The sequence below is a fragment of the Carettochelys insculpta genome, chromosome 3 (genome assembly GCF_033958435.1).
Source record: "Carettochelys insculpta isolate YL-2023 chromosome 3, ASM3395843v1, whole genome shotgun sequence".
Classification (NCBI taxonomy): domain Eukaryota; kingdom Metazoa; phylum Chordata; order Testudines; family Carettochelyidae; genus Carettochelys; species Carettochelys insculpta.
Window position 1 is genome coordinate 208,972,432 of NC_134139.1, and position 16,661 is coordinate 208,989,092.

The 16,661-nt window shown below is 44.9% G+C and overlaps 1 protein-coding gene across 1 annotated transcript in view; it reads right to left on the bottom strand.

Annotated features, from left to right (window-relative positions):
- The window catches only part of RAB10 (RAB10, member RAS oncogene family), a 73,228-nt gene that overhangs the window by 19,374 nt on the left and 37,193 nt on the right, over window positions 1-16,661 (bottom strand). Inside the window, exon 2 of the mRNA XM_074991521.1 lies at window positions 16,535-16,595. Coding sequence (XP_074847622.1) covers window positions 16,535-16,595 — 61 coding nt within the window. The remainder of the gene's footprint in view (window positions 1-16,534; window positions 16,596-16,661) is intronic.

The window sequence follows — 16,661 nt, forward strand, 5'->3', positions numbered from 1 at the left end:
CCCCTAGGCCAAAAGGTCACAATCAGGGAGGAGGGGAGTAAGTGCCCCTGCAACACCATGGATGGGAGAGACAAGAAGCCAGAGCCGAGTCCTGGTGCCAGCAGCGGAAGTGTGTATGTGTACGTGTACACACACACACACACACACACACACACAGAGAAGTGAAAACAACAGTGACCTAGGTCGCTCCTCTCCCTCAGCTCACCACTCAGGAGAGGGACCGCTCAGCGCACTCACCAACAGGAAGTGCAGCTAAATGGCCAGTAGCCAGTGGACTGCAGCAAGCTAGGGACTCATTGGTCCGTTCTCCCACACGCACTGCTACTGGTGAGTACAAGGGAGCCACAAATCATGCTGCTGGTGCCAGACCTCCAGCCCCATTAGCCTCCTGAGCTACAGTGCTCCGGGGACACGGCTTGGGGGAAGAGATGGGGGGGGGGGGGGAGGGGAAGTTGTCCCAGACCTTCCCCTGGGTTAGGACTGGTGCATGGACAAGTCAGGTGATGGTGGGTGTCTTGTGACCATTGCCCCCTTGTGTCCCTCACAACTTCAGCCCAGGACATGATGTGCCTTTTACATAAAGGACCAATCACAGGCCATCTCTTGGGAGTAATGATATAGGAATAGTAGTGTAGATGGTCTAATAACTGCACACAATCTAGCTTTATTAAAATTTAATAGTTCCATCTTCTCATGGTAGCTGAATTTAAATATTGACTGTGATCTATTTATTAATTTTGGTAGTAAATCTACAGAATTAACATCTGTCCGTGTTGATGGAATAAAGCCAGTGTCCAACACATCCCCCATTCGCCACATGTGGCGAACAGGGAAGCATACTGTGGCAAATACAGGCTGGCACGCTGGCTCAGGCAGCGGCACACCGACTCCACAGGCCCTATGCGGTTGGCAGCAGCTCTGGCTCAGGAGCTTCATCAATGGAGCAGCTCATCCCCAAGCCACACAGCCCTGAGAGCCACACAGTGTGGCACCCGAGGAGTCGTTGCACCACCGCACACCCTCCAAGACAGCCAACTTGGCACCACCAGCTCCTCAGCTGCCACCACTGTGCCACTACCCGAGCTGCCACACTGGCTCTCGGGGCTGCTTGGCTTGGGGCTGAGCAGCTCTGATGAGTCATCAAGAGCAAGGGCCGTGGGGATGGGGAGAGTGGGCGTCTTCCTTTTGGACACTAGATAAAGTAAATTACACAGGCAAGTTTGGATGGGGAACAGTCCCTTAAGATTTTTTTTTTGCCCAGGGGGTGGGGGCAGAGTTAAAAATAGCCTCCGGCAACTGAATCAAAGTTAATGGCTGCCGCAGTACCCCAGTTTCATCACTCTCCATGCAATCTCCACACAGATGTCTGTCTATATTTCCATGGATGTTCCACTGCTGTGCTTGCAGTCTTCTCTACACAGACTTACGCCATCCATAACTTCCTTCCTGCTCTACAGTAGCATACAGAGACAGCATGGTTACTGCACGTGCGCGCGGTGGGCTGAGAGTTGTGCCCAAAGAGAGCAACCAGGAAAAACTGTTTCAAAAACAATGAAATGGTTTAAAATGAGTGGGGAAGAGAGAGAGGTTTCAAATCTGCTCAGTCCCTGGGCAGTTGAGTTCACAACTGTGTCCAGAGTAGCCAGTGGCAGGGACATCAGCATGAGGGCATCCTTCAGCCTATGTAGACTATGGATCGCGCCCTTCGTAGTTCCATTTGGGATCATCATTTGCAGCGTCGACTGTGACTGTGAAGGCCCACAGGAGAGCGACAGTCCTTGCTGCATCTGTTGCATGCATAGTGGGTGTCTGGCAGGTCCCTACTGTGCTTTCTGTGGGCTCGCTTCTCCTCTGCTAGCTGTCTGATCCTCATCTCACCCTTCTGAAGGCCCTTGTGTAGTTCCTGCCTCCATCTGCTGCGATCATCTGCCAGCTCCTCCCAGCTGTCCGGCTCGATGTCCACCTCCCTGAGGTCCCTCTTGCAAAACATCTTTGTAGCGCAGTTGGGGGCATCCGGGAGGTCTTTTGCCAGAGGCTACCTTGCCATACAGGATGTCTTTTGGGATCCTTTCATCATTCATCCTGTGGAAGTGGCCAAGCCAGCAGAGCCGCCGCTGCCTGAGGAGGGTGTGCACGGCTGGGATTCCAGCTTGCTCAAGGACGGCGGTGTTGGGCACTCTGTCCTTCCACGATATTCAGCATGAGGGACAGCTGCTGGAAGTCTAGAGTTCACACAGGTAACTGTGTCTAATGCAATGCAATGACCTCAACAGGTCAACCACAGCTCTGCTTTGCTCAGAAATTATGCTGATATCAGAGGATAAATTTTAGTGTAAAGCATGCAAAACTATGCCAGCACAAGCCAACCTAATTTATAGTATAGGCCAGCTGACACACAAACCAGCAAGTAATTAAAGGAGGGATGGACACTTACAAAGACACTTTCTGCTGTTTTCACTCTGAGCATATTCTCCATGCTGACTGGCTGGCTGTTTTAACCAGTACTTCCCCCTGCATTTGTCTTTCCATTACAGTGCTGTCCTTACAAACCCACTGAAGAAAGATTTAAACACACAGCCAAAGATCACAGAACTTTTCAGTAACCACAGCATTGTTCACGGCTCGTACACTCTATACTTTTTCTCCTACTACTGTCTGGCTCATCTAGTTAGACAGTACACACTCAGTACAAGGATTGTAACAGAGGGAGACGTGCTAGTCTATATACTATCAAAGCAAAAAGCAGTCACGTACCATGTTAAAGACTAGCAAAATAATTAGGTGAAATTTGTGGGACAGACTCACTTCTTCAGACCACAGCCATACCAGAACAGACTCAATATTTAAGGCACAGATGACAAATCAGAAAAAAAATCATCAAGGTGTGCTCACCTTGATCATTTTTTTCTGATTTATCCTCCTTGATTACTGTTTTTGGTTATCTGTGCCTTAAATATTGAGTCTGTTCTGGTATGGCTATGGTCTGAAGAAGTGTCTCTCTCCCATGAAAGCTCACCTAATAAATTATTTTGCTAGTCTTCAAAGTGTTACTTGACTGCTTTTTGCTTTGATAGGACGAGGATTGTTATGTCTGCACAGTGCCTAGGCTGGATGCCCCCCGCACCCTCCCCCACAGCTGAATGCTACATATCATCATAACAAATGATAGCACCCCATGGGACTCAGGAAATGAGTTCTTATTATCTACTTCAAACCACCACAAAATGGTTGAAGTTTACACAGAGCAGGAGAAAGGAGGAGCTATAAAAGGGCTCAGACAGCCCAACAAACATCCTCTATTAAGTTGAGACTTGACAGATGACCCAAGGCTAACAGCAAGGAGTTTCAGTACAAGTCCAGCATAATCTAACTAAATGAACACGATTTTTTTCTCCTTATATAGTTCAAGTGATTATTCAGTGAAAGTTACAGAACCTTCTCATTACTTAATCAAACATATTGGCACTTCTGATCAATGGTTATAAATTAAGCCCAACATGAAAGCCAAAACACAATATGATTGAGTTTCTTCATTCTCTGAAAACTGAAGATTCAGTTCGGTGATCAAGTGTAGACTTCACAAGGTGATGCTGTTAGTTGAGTCTTATCAACTTTAAATTTTATTATCTGCTTTGTTCTTGGGTTCAGACCAGGAGAATACAAGTTTTAGCCCATTCATTTTTTGTGCGCTCCAAGAGTGCCTTAGTCTTCTCACCCTTTTCAATTGTTTAAAATGAGCCTCCTTCCAAAACTCCCAGTTGTACAAGAGAAGGTTTGAAATTGAGTGACCAGTGCTCCTCACAAAATTCTAGTGGAAGCTACACAATCGATTTAAATAAGTTATTATATAACATCCAAATTCTTCACCATCTTGTTCCTTAACCAGCTTAAAATAGGTCAGATATTTTCAATATCATCTAGAACAACAAGAAGTCCTGTCACACCTTATAGACGAACACCCTGTGTTATGTCGTCAAAATCCCCTTATTCCTATCAGCTGAATAAGAGTGAATAAGCTGATAGGAATAAGGGGATTCCGACGTTTGCAGGGTCCTTTTGAAAAGGACCCCCGTGTAGATGAGGCGCACATGAGCAGAATGAGATGCTTTCAAAGTGCTGCGGCTGGCAGCATGCTAATGAGGTACTGAATATTCATTTCAGCACCTCATTGGTATTCTCTGATTTGGCCATAAGCGAGGCCATTTTGAAATTTTGGACAAATTTAGACACAGCTCAACAGACCCAGTTGTCAGCAGGAGATACCGAACCTGCAGCTACATGGGCTAAATTGATGTACTCCACCATGTGACCTAAAGGTCAGATGGCTCTCAGTCAAGGCTGTAGAGCAGAGACTTAGGTCTCTAGTACATTGTGTCTCTACCTCTGGGGTTACAAATGGAACACAAAGCATGGTGTACAGTTTCAGTACTGATGCAATTATATTTTTTAAAAAAGGTGTCATTTTGTCATAAAAGTGCCTTAATCTGGCATAATTTGCACCCATATCAAGGGATTGCAGTAGTATAGTTAAAACAGTGCAGTTTGTGTTTAGATAAACCACACTCCACTAAACGTATGCCCTGTTCAGCAGCTGTTCTGCGGGGACTGGATGAAAAGTCTGTAAATAAATTACATAACTAAGTACTGATAGGCATCAAAATTAAGGACCTGGCGATTACATATAGTTATACAAAGTGATCTCTTAGAGAAACATTACAGCAGCAGCCCCCCACCAGCAGAAGACACAAACCTGGAAAGAAACTCACTTTTACAGGGAACATCAAAACAAACTCCAAAATAAAGCAGGGAATGTCATGGAAACCCACTACATTTTCAAAAGGGCTTGATCTTTGTTTTTGAGCCTTTGTTCTGTTTTTTTCAAAATTACACTGTTAACCCTTTGAGGCAGGTGTAACCCACACACCTACGTGTGGTTCACTGTCCCATGCAGTGGCAGTTAGATAACTTCAGAGAAAGAATGAGTATCCTCTACGGCCTGAACTGACAAACACTCGCCACTTAGCTCACACTGTAGAGGACCCTGCACTAAGCTCCAGAGGTCCCAGGTTCAAGTCTACCTGTGGGCAATTACACACGCAGGCTCTGTATGTATTTCTACAATGTATAATAAAGAGAATCCAGTCCTGATTGGGACCTTTAGGGGCTAGAGTAACTATATACTATCCTTAGTAAGCAGTAACATCTGCTGAAAGCGCCCCTCTGTTTTCAGTAAACTGCATATTCAGGGAACTGTATTGCACACAATTCACTATCAAAACCACATCAGTATAACAACTGCCATACTGGGTCAGACCAAAAGGTCCATCTAGCCCAGTATCCTGTCTGTCGACAGAAGCCAATGCCAGGTGTCCCAGAAGAGGTGAACCAAAGACAATGATCAAGTGATTTGTCTCCTGCCATCCATCTCCCACCTTCAAAAAAAGGCTAGGCACCGTACCTTACCCCTTGCTAATAGCCATCTATGGACCTAACCTCCAAACATTTATCGAGCTCTTTTTAAAACTCTGTCAGAGTCCTGGCCTTCACAGTGTCCTCTGGTAAGGAGGTCCACAGGTTGACTGTGCGCTGTGTGAAGAAAAACTTTCTTTGATTAGTTTTAAACCTGCTACCCATTAATTTCATTTGGTGTCCTCTAGTTCTTATATTATGGGAACAAGTAAATATCTTTTCTGTATTCACTTTCTCCACACCATTCATGATTTTATACACCTCTAGCATATCACCCCTCAGTCTCCTCTTTTCTAGACCGAAAAGTCCCAGTCTCTCTAGCCTCTCCGCATATGGGACCCCTTCCAAGCCCTTAATCATTTTAGTTGCCCTTTTCTGAACCTTTTCTAACGCCAATATATCTTTTTTGAGGTGAGGAGACCACATCTGCACGCAGTACTCAAGATGTGGGCATACCATAGTTTTATATAGCGGAAGTAAGATATTCTTTGTCTTATTTTCTATCCCTTCTTTAATTATTCCTAACATCCTATTTGCTTTACTGACTGCCGCTGCACACTACATGGATGTTTTCAGAGAACTATCCACTATAATTCCAAGAATCCTTTCCTGATCTGTTGTAGCTAAATTTGCCCCCCATCATATCGTATGTATAATTGGGGTTATTTTTCCCCACGTGCATTACCTTACACTTACCCACACTAACTTTCATTTGCCATTTTGCTGCCCAATCACTCAGTTTGCTGAGATCTTTGTGAAGTTCTTCAGAGTTTGCTTTGGTTTCGACTACCCTGAACGGCTTGGAGTCTTCTGCAAACTTTGCCACCTCACAGCTCACCCCTTTCTCTAGATCATTGACGAATAAGTTGAACAAGATTGCTTGCACAGAGAAATGTCAGCAGCTTGTACTACAGGGACCAAATCCAGACAATTTTATAAAATTCTTAGTTGAACGCCTAAAGGCTAGCTAGCGATCAGGGTTTGCAGGAGACCTATAGAAAGCTGTACCATAGAGTACAGTACCTTAACTGTAAGAGAATGAGAATTTAACACAGTCCCACCTAACAGAGAAGAATTCTGCCCAGCAAGCCAGGTTCTCCCCATTCCCTTAATCCCTGTCAGCTACCAAAATGGTATCTAGTCCAGCATTTCCCAAACTTGCGTTCCATGTGATGTGAATCGGTGTTCTGTGAAAAAAATTTTCAGCTAGTGACATTTTTCTTTCTAAAATGTTAAATATGAAATTGTGTATATCAAAAATACTAAGGTGTTTGAATAGTATTTAGATTGTAGGTATATTAATTTTTATAACGCATTCATACTACTATATTATGCAACTTTTGCCAAAACAATAAGTCAATTTGGATTGTTTTGGCATGAGTTGTGTTCAGAGAAATTGCTTGATGCTGCACTTAATAGGAGGATCCATCTTCACAGAACGAGGTCAAGGGGAGAAACTCACACTGACCTCCCTTACTCCTTCCACTATTGTAGAACTGTCACACCCAAATAGTTCAATTTCATGTGCCTGATAGAGGGGCATGAAACTGAACTCTGGAAGATCAGCCCTGGCTGCATTGACCTTCCACATAGTCTAGATGTAACCTAAGTAGACAAGACAAAACGAGCAGCAGGAGAAATGAGAACAGGGCTGAAGTAAGAGTCAGTGTCAGAGCTGGAAACAGAAGCCAGCTCTTCCGAATCTCAGCACAGCAATCTAAGCCACTAAATCAGACTGCCTGGAACTTTATCCTGTCTTGTTTGACATTACTCTAAATCAAGGGTATTCCACCTCTGCAAATACCTCTCCACATTTTCGCTTATCATCTGCCTAGAGGTGTTTTGGTTTTGGTTTTTGTTTTTGTTTTTTTTAAACTAGAGATCTTAAATGTTTACAGACAGTCATCCTACTAGCAGCTATTTTAAAACTGTAGCTATACCTTTCCAGAGACTGTCAGGAGGGTTGAGTCTGCAACAACTTTTAGGACGGGGCCAGCAACCGCGGCACACGTGCCAAGTGCAGCACACAAGAGGCTTTTCATTGGCACGCAAGGCAGGAGCTCAGACCCACCCCTCCTCCCACCTTGCACAGGCGACACAGAGATCCTCAGGCCCTGCTCACACCATGGTGAGGAGAGCCCTCATGGGAAAGCAGGGACATGTGAGCCCCACCTCTGGGCTGGCTGGAGGAGGGGCAATGCAGGTGAGCCAGACTGCACGTGTGGGGCGGTGTACAGCTGCCAGGACGAGGAGGCCAAGCCCTTCAGACTGCAGGTGCAGGGCAGCATGGAAGTGCCGGGAGCACAGGGCTGGGCCATTCAGGCTGCGGGTGCAGGGCAGCACAGAGCTGAGCCTTTCAAGCCAAAAGATGGGGTAGAAAAGGAGCTCCTCCCCTGGCTGCACGTGCCACTTCCCCTTCCTCTGCCATCTGCTCTCCTCTCCTCTGGGGAAGGGGACTGACCCCTCTGCCCCTGCCCCAGCTGCCCCTACCTCCCCCAAGGACAGGTACTTAGCCTCTCCACCCCCTCCAACCTGCCCCAGGGTAGGGCTTTTGGGTTTTTTTTTTGTTGTTTTAAGTCCATTTGCCCCCCACTTCTGTCTACTGTCTGGAATGGGGGCCAAGCCCTCTTACTTTCCATTTCTGCTCTGTCTTGCTACTTCATGAATCACACCCATCATCCTGTGGGCAGATGGTTAATTGCAGTGAGGTGTTTGGCTGTCCTACTTCCCAAGGGCTGCCCAGTTGCTCCCACTTAGCCTGCTTATTCCCAGCACATGCCTGCACCACTTCTGCAGGCCAGAGCTCTCCCTGCCACCAGCCACACCTAAACAGTATAACTATGCATCTTTGTGGGGTTTTTTTTTTTTTTTTTAATTAATGAATCTGGTGTAAGCACTATTAGTGACGAAGTATCACCAGTACTCGGCCCATTCACAAGTCAAAAGGGCAAACTTTGGCAGTCGGAAAGGCTGGCGACTCCTGCATTAAAACCTACTTCTTCAGCCCAGGCAACAGATGCTCATGACTTTAGATCCAAAGATCCCATGGGTGTAGTCACTACCAGCATCCACAATTCTTCTCGCTTAGTTAATTTTGCCTAGGCCCATATTAGTGTTGCTGCTCTTTAATTTCCCTTCAACCTGTCTATAGTGAGGTGTCTAGAAATGAATGAAGGTGCCACATTATTGAGGAATGACTCGTGTATTCATGCATCAGCAGGGGAGCAAACTGCGTCCCACTTAGGCTCCACCTGCAGCCTGTAGACCCAGTCTGCCTCCTCTCCGCAGTGCAGCCCACTTCCTATTTCTGGCTGTTCACTGCTGATCTAAAAAGTTACAATGGGCTTTACTGCATTACACTATTGAAAAGCCATGTGTAGTTGCAGGTCAACATTCCTATGTCTTTCACCATTACGGTTTCACAATCTTCTCTCCCAAGTGAGTGCCCCAAATTTACCCACAATGTAGTTATGTGGCCTTCTTCCAACTCTCATCCCATTTCCAGTCCATAGTTTTTAACCCCACTAAGTCATCTTGTTACTTCAGTTCACAAGTCTTTCCAGTTTAGTATCTACAAACACAAAGTCCTGTTTACATACACGTTCGTTAGTTTCTACTATAAGCAGCATCTTTACCAAATGCGCCTTGTTAGACATCTTCTCCCAACATTCCTTTTCTTGTTTAGCTTCTTTTCCAATTCTTTCTAATCCAAGTGGTAATGCTCTCACTGAAACCATTTATTTAGATTTGCTTGTGACTATAGAGATGCTCAAGAAAAGATTCAAGAGAAATTAGTTTCTTCTTTCACTAGCTTTGTACTTCTATCAAAAAAAGCAATTTATGAACAGCTCATACTAGACAACCGTTGCTTATTGCTATTGACCCTATTACCCTGGTATTCCGACAAAATAAGGATTTTAGACAAAATCCTGGAGAAGATATGGTGTGTACACTGAGCGGGTTGTAATGTTCATGATGCAAAGTATATTAAATTAGTAGAGTCCTCTGTTTATTGGGTTCACATATGACAAATATTAAACTGACTCAATTTCTAGACATTCTTCCCAGGACACTTGTGTCTGGCTAGAACCCAAGCAGGGAAAACCTTGATCCTGAAACGAGTGTACGTGTGCGCGCGTCACTCAGTTCCAATATTTACAGCAGTGCCAAAAAGGTAAATAACTGCTTTCACTTTGTCTCAAGAAATGAAAAGAAAAATGCACACGCCGTACTTCGGTGCAAACGTCTGCTACTGCTTTCATAAGTAGCAGATTAGGGTTGCCAAAAGGAAGCAAGAGTCACTCTAAAATAATGGTACACACAAACTGAGGAACAAATTAAAAGCGCCTCTGCAAAAGCAGCAAGCAGAAGCGCAGTTTTAGGTTCCCCCCCCATCACCCATTCTTCCATACATCAACCCTGCACAACGCCTCCCTTTTGGCCCAGACTAGAGCTGGTTACATGTGCAGTTTCATTTACTTTTGCCATTGCTGAAAAAGTCCTTTGCCATAGGAGAAATACAACATGGAGGGGCAACAGAGATAGACATAAAAGGAGCAATCAAGGAAGATAATGCCACTGCAGAAAAACTAAATGATTTCTTTGCTTCAGTCTTCATGGCTGAGGATATTAGAGAGATTCCCAAATCTGAGCCGTCCTTTATAGATGACAAATCTGAGGAACTGTCCCAGACTGAAGTATCAGAGGTGGTTTTGGAACTAATTGATAGGCTAAACAGCCACAAGTCTCCGGGACTGGATGGTATTCACCCAAGGGTTCTGAAATTGTGGAACTATTAACGGTGGTTTGTAACCTATCCTTTAAATCAGCTTTGCTACCCAATGATTGGAAGACAGCTAATATAACACAAATATTTAAAAAGGGCTCTAAAGGAGACCCTAGCAATTATAGACCGGTAAGTCTTACGTCAGTACCGGGCAAATTAGTAGAAACAACAGTAAAGAATAAAATTGTCAGACACATAGAGAAACATGATTTGTTGAGCAAAAAAGTCAACATGGTTTCTGTAAAGGGAAGTCGTGTCTTACTAATATATTAGAGTTCTCTGAAGGGGTTAACAAGCATGCGGACAGGGGGATCCAGTAGACATAGTATACTTGGATTTCCAGAAAGCCTTTGACACGGTCCCTCACCAAAGGCTCTTATGTAAATTAGGTGGTCATGGGATAGGAGGAAAGATCCTTTCATGGACTGGGAACTGGTTAAAAGACAAGAAACAAAGGGTAGGAATAATGGTAAATTTTCACAATGGAAGGAGGTAACTAGTGGTGTTCCCCAGGGGTCAGTCCTGGGACCAATCTTGTTCAATTTATTCATCAATGATCTAGAGAAAAGGGTAAGCAGTGAGGTGGCAAAGCTTGCACATGACACCAAACTGTTCAGGATAGTCAAAACCAAAGCAGACTATGAAGAACTTCAAAAAGATCTCAGCAAACTGAGTGATTGGGCACCAAAATGGCAAATGAAAGTTAATGTGGGTAAGTGTAAGGTAATGCATGTTGGGAAAAATAACCCCAGTTATACATACAATATGATGGAGGCAAATTTAGCTACAACAGATCAGGAAAGGATTCTTGGAGTTATAGTAGATAGTTCTCTGAAAACATCCATGTAGTGTGCAGCGGCAGTCAGTAAAGCAAATAGGATGTTAGGAATAATTAAAGAAGGGATAGAAAATAAGAAAGAATATCTTACTTCCGCTATATAAAACTATGGTATGCCCACATCTTGAGTACTGCGTGCAGATGTGGTCTCCTCACCTCAAAAAAGATATATTGGCGTTAGAAAAGGTTCAGAAAAGGGCAACTAAAATGATTAAGGGCTTGGAAGGGGTCCCATATGCGGAGAGGCTAGAGAGACTGGGACTTTTCGGTCTAGAAAAGAGGAGACTGAGGGGTGATATTGCTAGAGGTATATAAAATCATGAATGGTGTGGAGAAAGTGAATACAGAAAAGATATTTACTTGTTCCCATAATATAAGAACTAGAGGACACCAAATGAAATTAATGGGTAGCAGGTTTAAAACTAATCAAAGAAAGTTTTTCTTCACACAGCGCACAGTCAACCTGTGGACCTCCTTACCAGAGGACACTGTGAAGGCCAGGACTCTGACAGAGTTTAAAAAAGAGCTTGATAAACATTCGGAGGTTAGGTCGATAGACGGCTATTAGCAAGGGGTAAGGTATGGTGCCTAGCCTTTTGTCAAAGGCAGGAGATAGATGGCAGGAGACAAATTGCTTGATCATCGTCTTCGGTTCACCTTCTCTGGGGCACCTGGCATTGGCTACTGTCGGCAGACAAGATACTGGGCTAGATGGACCTTTGGTCTGACCCAGTATGGCCGTTCTTATGTTCTAATAGGAATAAAAGACCATAATTCTGCTCCACAGAATCACCATCTTCTTTAGTCTGAAGGTTTGGTTGCCAAGTGGGGAAGTGGGCAGATTAACTGGAAATTGGACAACTAAAGGAGCATGGAGTGCACTTGACGGAGAAAAGGTAGTCCAAGCAAACTCATGAAAGAAAGCTATCAGAACCCACAAGATCTTCACCACCTTTCTCTCATCTCATATATATATATGAAAGAACCACCAGTCAGTCATAGGAATGGATGAGGGAATGCAACTTCACAAGGAAAATGTGTTTTCAATAAAGCATTCAATAAAGCACTGTGACCAAAACCCTGAGGGGAGAAAGGAACTTGGAGGCCAGGAAGAAATTCAAAGTGGAATGTACAACAAAAGTGGACCCCTGGGGTTTGAGTAGAGAAGGCAGGAGATCGACTGATTATCTAAAGTGTTTGTACACCAAATACGAGAAGCCTGAGTAACAAGCAGGAAGAATTAGAAGCTCTGGCCCAGTCCGAGAACTATGACTTGATTGGGATAACAGAGACTTGGTGGGACGACTCACATGACTGGAGCGCTGTCATGAAAGAGTATAAACTGTTCCGGAAGAACAGGAAAGGGAGAAAAGGAGGAGGAGTAGCACTGTATGCAAGAGCACTATGATTGCTTGGAACTCCAGTACATAGGAGGGAGAAAAGGCTGTTGAAAATCTATGGGTCAAGCTTAGTGGTGTAGGCAACACTGGAGATGGGGCAGTTGGTGTCTGCTACAGGCCGCCAAATCAGAATGATGAGGTAGATGAGGCTTTTTTTGGACAACTGAGACAAGTTTCCGGATCGCGGGCTCTCGTTATCATGGGGGACTTTAATTACCCTGACATCTGTTGGGAGACCAATATGGCAGTACACAAGCAGTCCAGGAAGTTTCTGGAGAATGTTGGGGATCGCTTCTTGGTACAAGTGCTGAAGGACCCAACCAGTGGTCACGCGCAGCTCGACCTGCTGCTTACAAACAGGGAGGAACTAATAGGGAAGGTAGAGATGGGTGACAACCTGGGAAGCAGTGATCATGAGATGGTAGACTTCAGGATCCTGACCAAAGGAAGGAAAGAGAGCAGTAAATTACACACCTTGGACATCAGAAAAGTACACTTTGACTCCTTCAGGAACCTGATGGGCAGAATCCCCTGGGATGCTACCATGAAGGGAAAAGGAGTCCACAAAAACTGACAGTATTTTAAGGAAGCCCTATTGAAGGCGCAGAAGGAAACCGTCCCGATGCGCAGCAAGAAAAGTAAATATGGTAGGAGGCCAGACTGACTTACTGGGGAAAACCTTGGAAAAAACTTAGGCACAAAAAGGGAGCATACAAAAAGTGGAAACTTGGACAGATGTCTAGGGAAGGATATAAATGTACAGCTCAAGAATACAGGGCAGTTATCAGGAAGGCAAAAGCGCAACTGGAATTGAGACTTGCGAGGAACATGAAGGATAACAAGAAAAGTTTCTACGGGCATGTTAGCAAGAAGAAAGTGATCAGAGAGGGTGTGGGGCCCCTACTGGATGAGGGAGGTAACCCAGTGTCAGATGATGGAGGGAAAGCTGAAATACTTAATGCCTTCTTTGCCTCTGTCTGCACGGACAAGGACAGCTCCCAGACTAATGCGATAAGTGATTCACTGTGGGATGAAGGTGGACAGCCTTTGCTGGGGAAAGAACAGGTTGGGAGCTATCTAAGAAAGCTAAATGTACATAAATCCATAGGCCTGGACCTAATTCATCCGAGGGCTCTGAGGGAGTTGGCATGTCGTTGACGAGCCCTTGGCCATTATCTTTGAAAAGTCATGGAAATCAGGAGAGATCCCGGATGACTGGATAAAGGCAAATGTAGTGCACATCTTTAAAAAAGGGAAGAAGATGATCCCAGGAACTATAGGCCGGTCAGTCTTACATCAGTCCCTGGAAAAATCATGGAGGGGCTCCTCAAGGAAGTCATTTTGAGGCACTTGGAGGAGGGGAAAGTGATCAGGAATAGTCAGCACAGATTCATGAAGGTCAAGTCATGCCTGACCAACCTGATTAGTTTCTACGATGAGATAAGAGGCTCTGTGGTTTTGGCGGGGGGGGGGGGGGGGGAAGGGGAACAAAACAATGCATGTGATTTATCTTGACTTTAGCAAAGCTTTTGATACGGTCTCACTCAATATTCTTCTCAGCAAGTTAAAGGAATGCGGATTAAATAAGTGGACGGTAAGATGGATAGAAAGCTGGTTAGAAGGTCGGGCCCAGCAGGTAGCGATTGACAGCTCGATGTCAGTCGGTTTCTCATGGAGTGCCCCAAGGTTCGGTTCTGGGTCCTGTTCTGTTCAACATATTTATCAATGACCTGGATGAGGGATTGGATTGCACCCTCAGCAAGTTTGCGGATGACACTAAGCTAGGGGGAGAGGTAGATATGCAAGAGGGTAGGGATAGGGTCCAGTGTGACTTAGACAAATTGGAAGACTGGGCTGCAAGAAATCTGATGAGGTCCAATGAGGACAAGTGCAGAGTCCTGCACTTGGGCCAGAAGAATCCCAAATATTGCAGAAAAGGACCTGGGAGTTGTAGTGGATGAGAAGCTGGACATGAGTCAGTGTGCCATTGTAGCCAGACAGCTAATGGCATATTAGGTTGCATCGAGAGGAGCACTGCCAGTAGATCCAGAGAAGTGATTGTTCCTCTTTATTCAGCTTTGGTGAGGCCGCATATGGAGTACTGTGTCCAGTTCTGGGTCCCCAGTTATAGGAAGGATGTGGATACGCTGGAGAGGGTCCAGCAGAGGGCGACCAAAATAATTAGGGGGCTGGAGTGTATGACTTATGAAGAAAGGTTGAGGGAATTGGGACCATTTAGTCTGCAGAAGAGAAGACTGAGGGGGGGACTTGATAACAGCCTTCAACTTACTGAAGGGGAGGCTGCAAAGAGGCTGGAGATAGGCTGTTTACAGTGGTCACGGATGGCAGAACACAGAACAATGGTCTCAAGTTGCAGTTGGGAAGGTCCAGGTTGAACATTAGGAAAAACTTGTTCACTAGGAGGGTGGTGAAGCAATGGAACAGTCTACTCAGGGAAGCAGTGGAGTCTCCATCCCTGGGGGTGTTTAAGTCTCGGCTTCACAAAGCCCTGGCTAGGCTGATCTGATGGGCAGGGGGCTGGACTTGATGGCCTTTTAGGTCTCTTCCAGCTCTATTGTTCTATGATTTACGTGGGAGTACAGTAAACCCCCAAAATGTGTAATTTTGAGTTTTGCACTTACCTTGCGTTAACATGACTTAACCACAACTCAAAGCTGCTCTGCAGCTGCTGTCTGCCTGGCTCCCCCACCTGAGGAAGTTGAGTTGACAGCCATGCCATTGAGGCTTCTCCGCAGCTGGGGAAAGCCAGGCAGGCAGCCACACTGCCATGGCTTCTCCCCGGCTTCCCCCTGCTGGGAGAAGCCACACTGCTGCAGCTGTCTGCCCAGTGAGGCTTCTCCCAGATGGGGGAAGCCTGGCACACAGACAATCGTGCAGCTGCGGCTTCTCCCCAGTGTCCCCCAGTGGAGAAGTTGTGCCTGGCTCAGAGTGGTGGGGAGCCAGGAACCAAGTGGCAGGAGAGCTGTGCACCAGGCTCTAGCTCCTCACCTCACTGTGGGAGCTGGGAGTAAGGCTGGCGCCCGGTTCCCAGCTCACTGGAAACTGTCTCCTGAGAGCAGCAGAGAGCTGGACTCTGGCTCCCAGCTCCCCACACTCACAGGAGACTGGAAACTGACCAGCGCTACTGCACTGGTCAGTTTCCTGGCTCCCAAGCTACACAAAAACTCAACTTACGCAGAGGTTGCCAAGAATGCAACTTCTGCCTAAGTCAGGGGTCCACTGTATGTATTAAAAACGGAGCTCACCAGCCAATCAAGTATTTATATTTATACTTTACATGCCTTATTATGTGTGGGAGGCCAAACAAAATTATATAGAAATCTTAATTTTTTTTTTATTACCAAGAATTACTAGTGTTCCCAGCTACAGCCTTGCTTGATCTACACAAATTTAAGTTTCTGAACACAAGCCAAGTCAGTGTACTATAAACCAAGTATGCCTCATTGTAGAAGAATCAGTTTTAAATTTTCCACAAAACAATGGACTATTTCCCAGTTTTCAAACATTCAGAGAAGCATTGCCAACAGTATGTAACTGAAATGCAGCTACTGTCCCCGTGGAAATGCACCAAACTTTTAACAGAATGAAGGTCTAGTTTCCCTGAGTACTTAAGAAGAGTATGTGAATTATTAGTTCTGTGCAACTGTTTAACAAAAAAGTTTTAATCACTTCATCTTTCCATTCCAAACTCTGCTGTCATATTCTTTAAGAAAATTCCACAAGCCTATTGAAGAACCTCCGTCACAGTCACAGAAACACACAATGCATTCATGAAATTAAACTGAAGAAATGCAAAGTACCTAGACAAGAATCTCTACAAATTGTAATGTTCTGCTTCTCCAAAAAAAAAAAAAAACAAAAAAAAAAACCACCACACACTTCTGGGGGAAAAAAAAAGTAGTGAGCAACAAACGCAATCTTGATTGGACTGGAAACCAATATTCAGTTTAGCTGAGCTAAACTATCTTAGGAACCATATTGTAATTATGTTGGCAGCACAAGTTCTAGGATGTCACTTACCAAATCTGAAGCTTGATCTTCTTTCCTTGTAACTCCACTGTTTTGATCTTGAAGTCTATCCCTACAAATCAATAAGACAAAAAAACTTCAGACGATACTTTTAAAAAAACAATTCCACATTTGGACA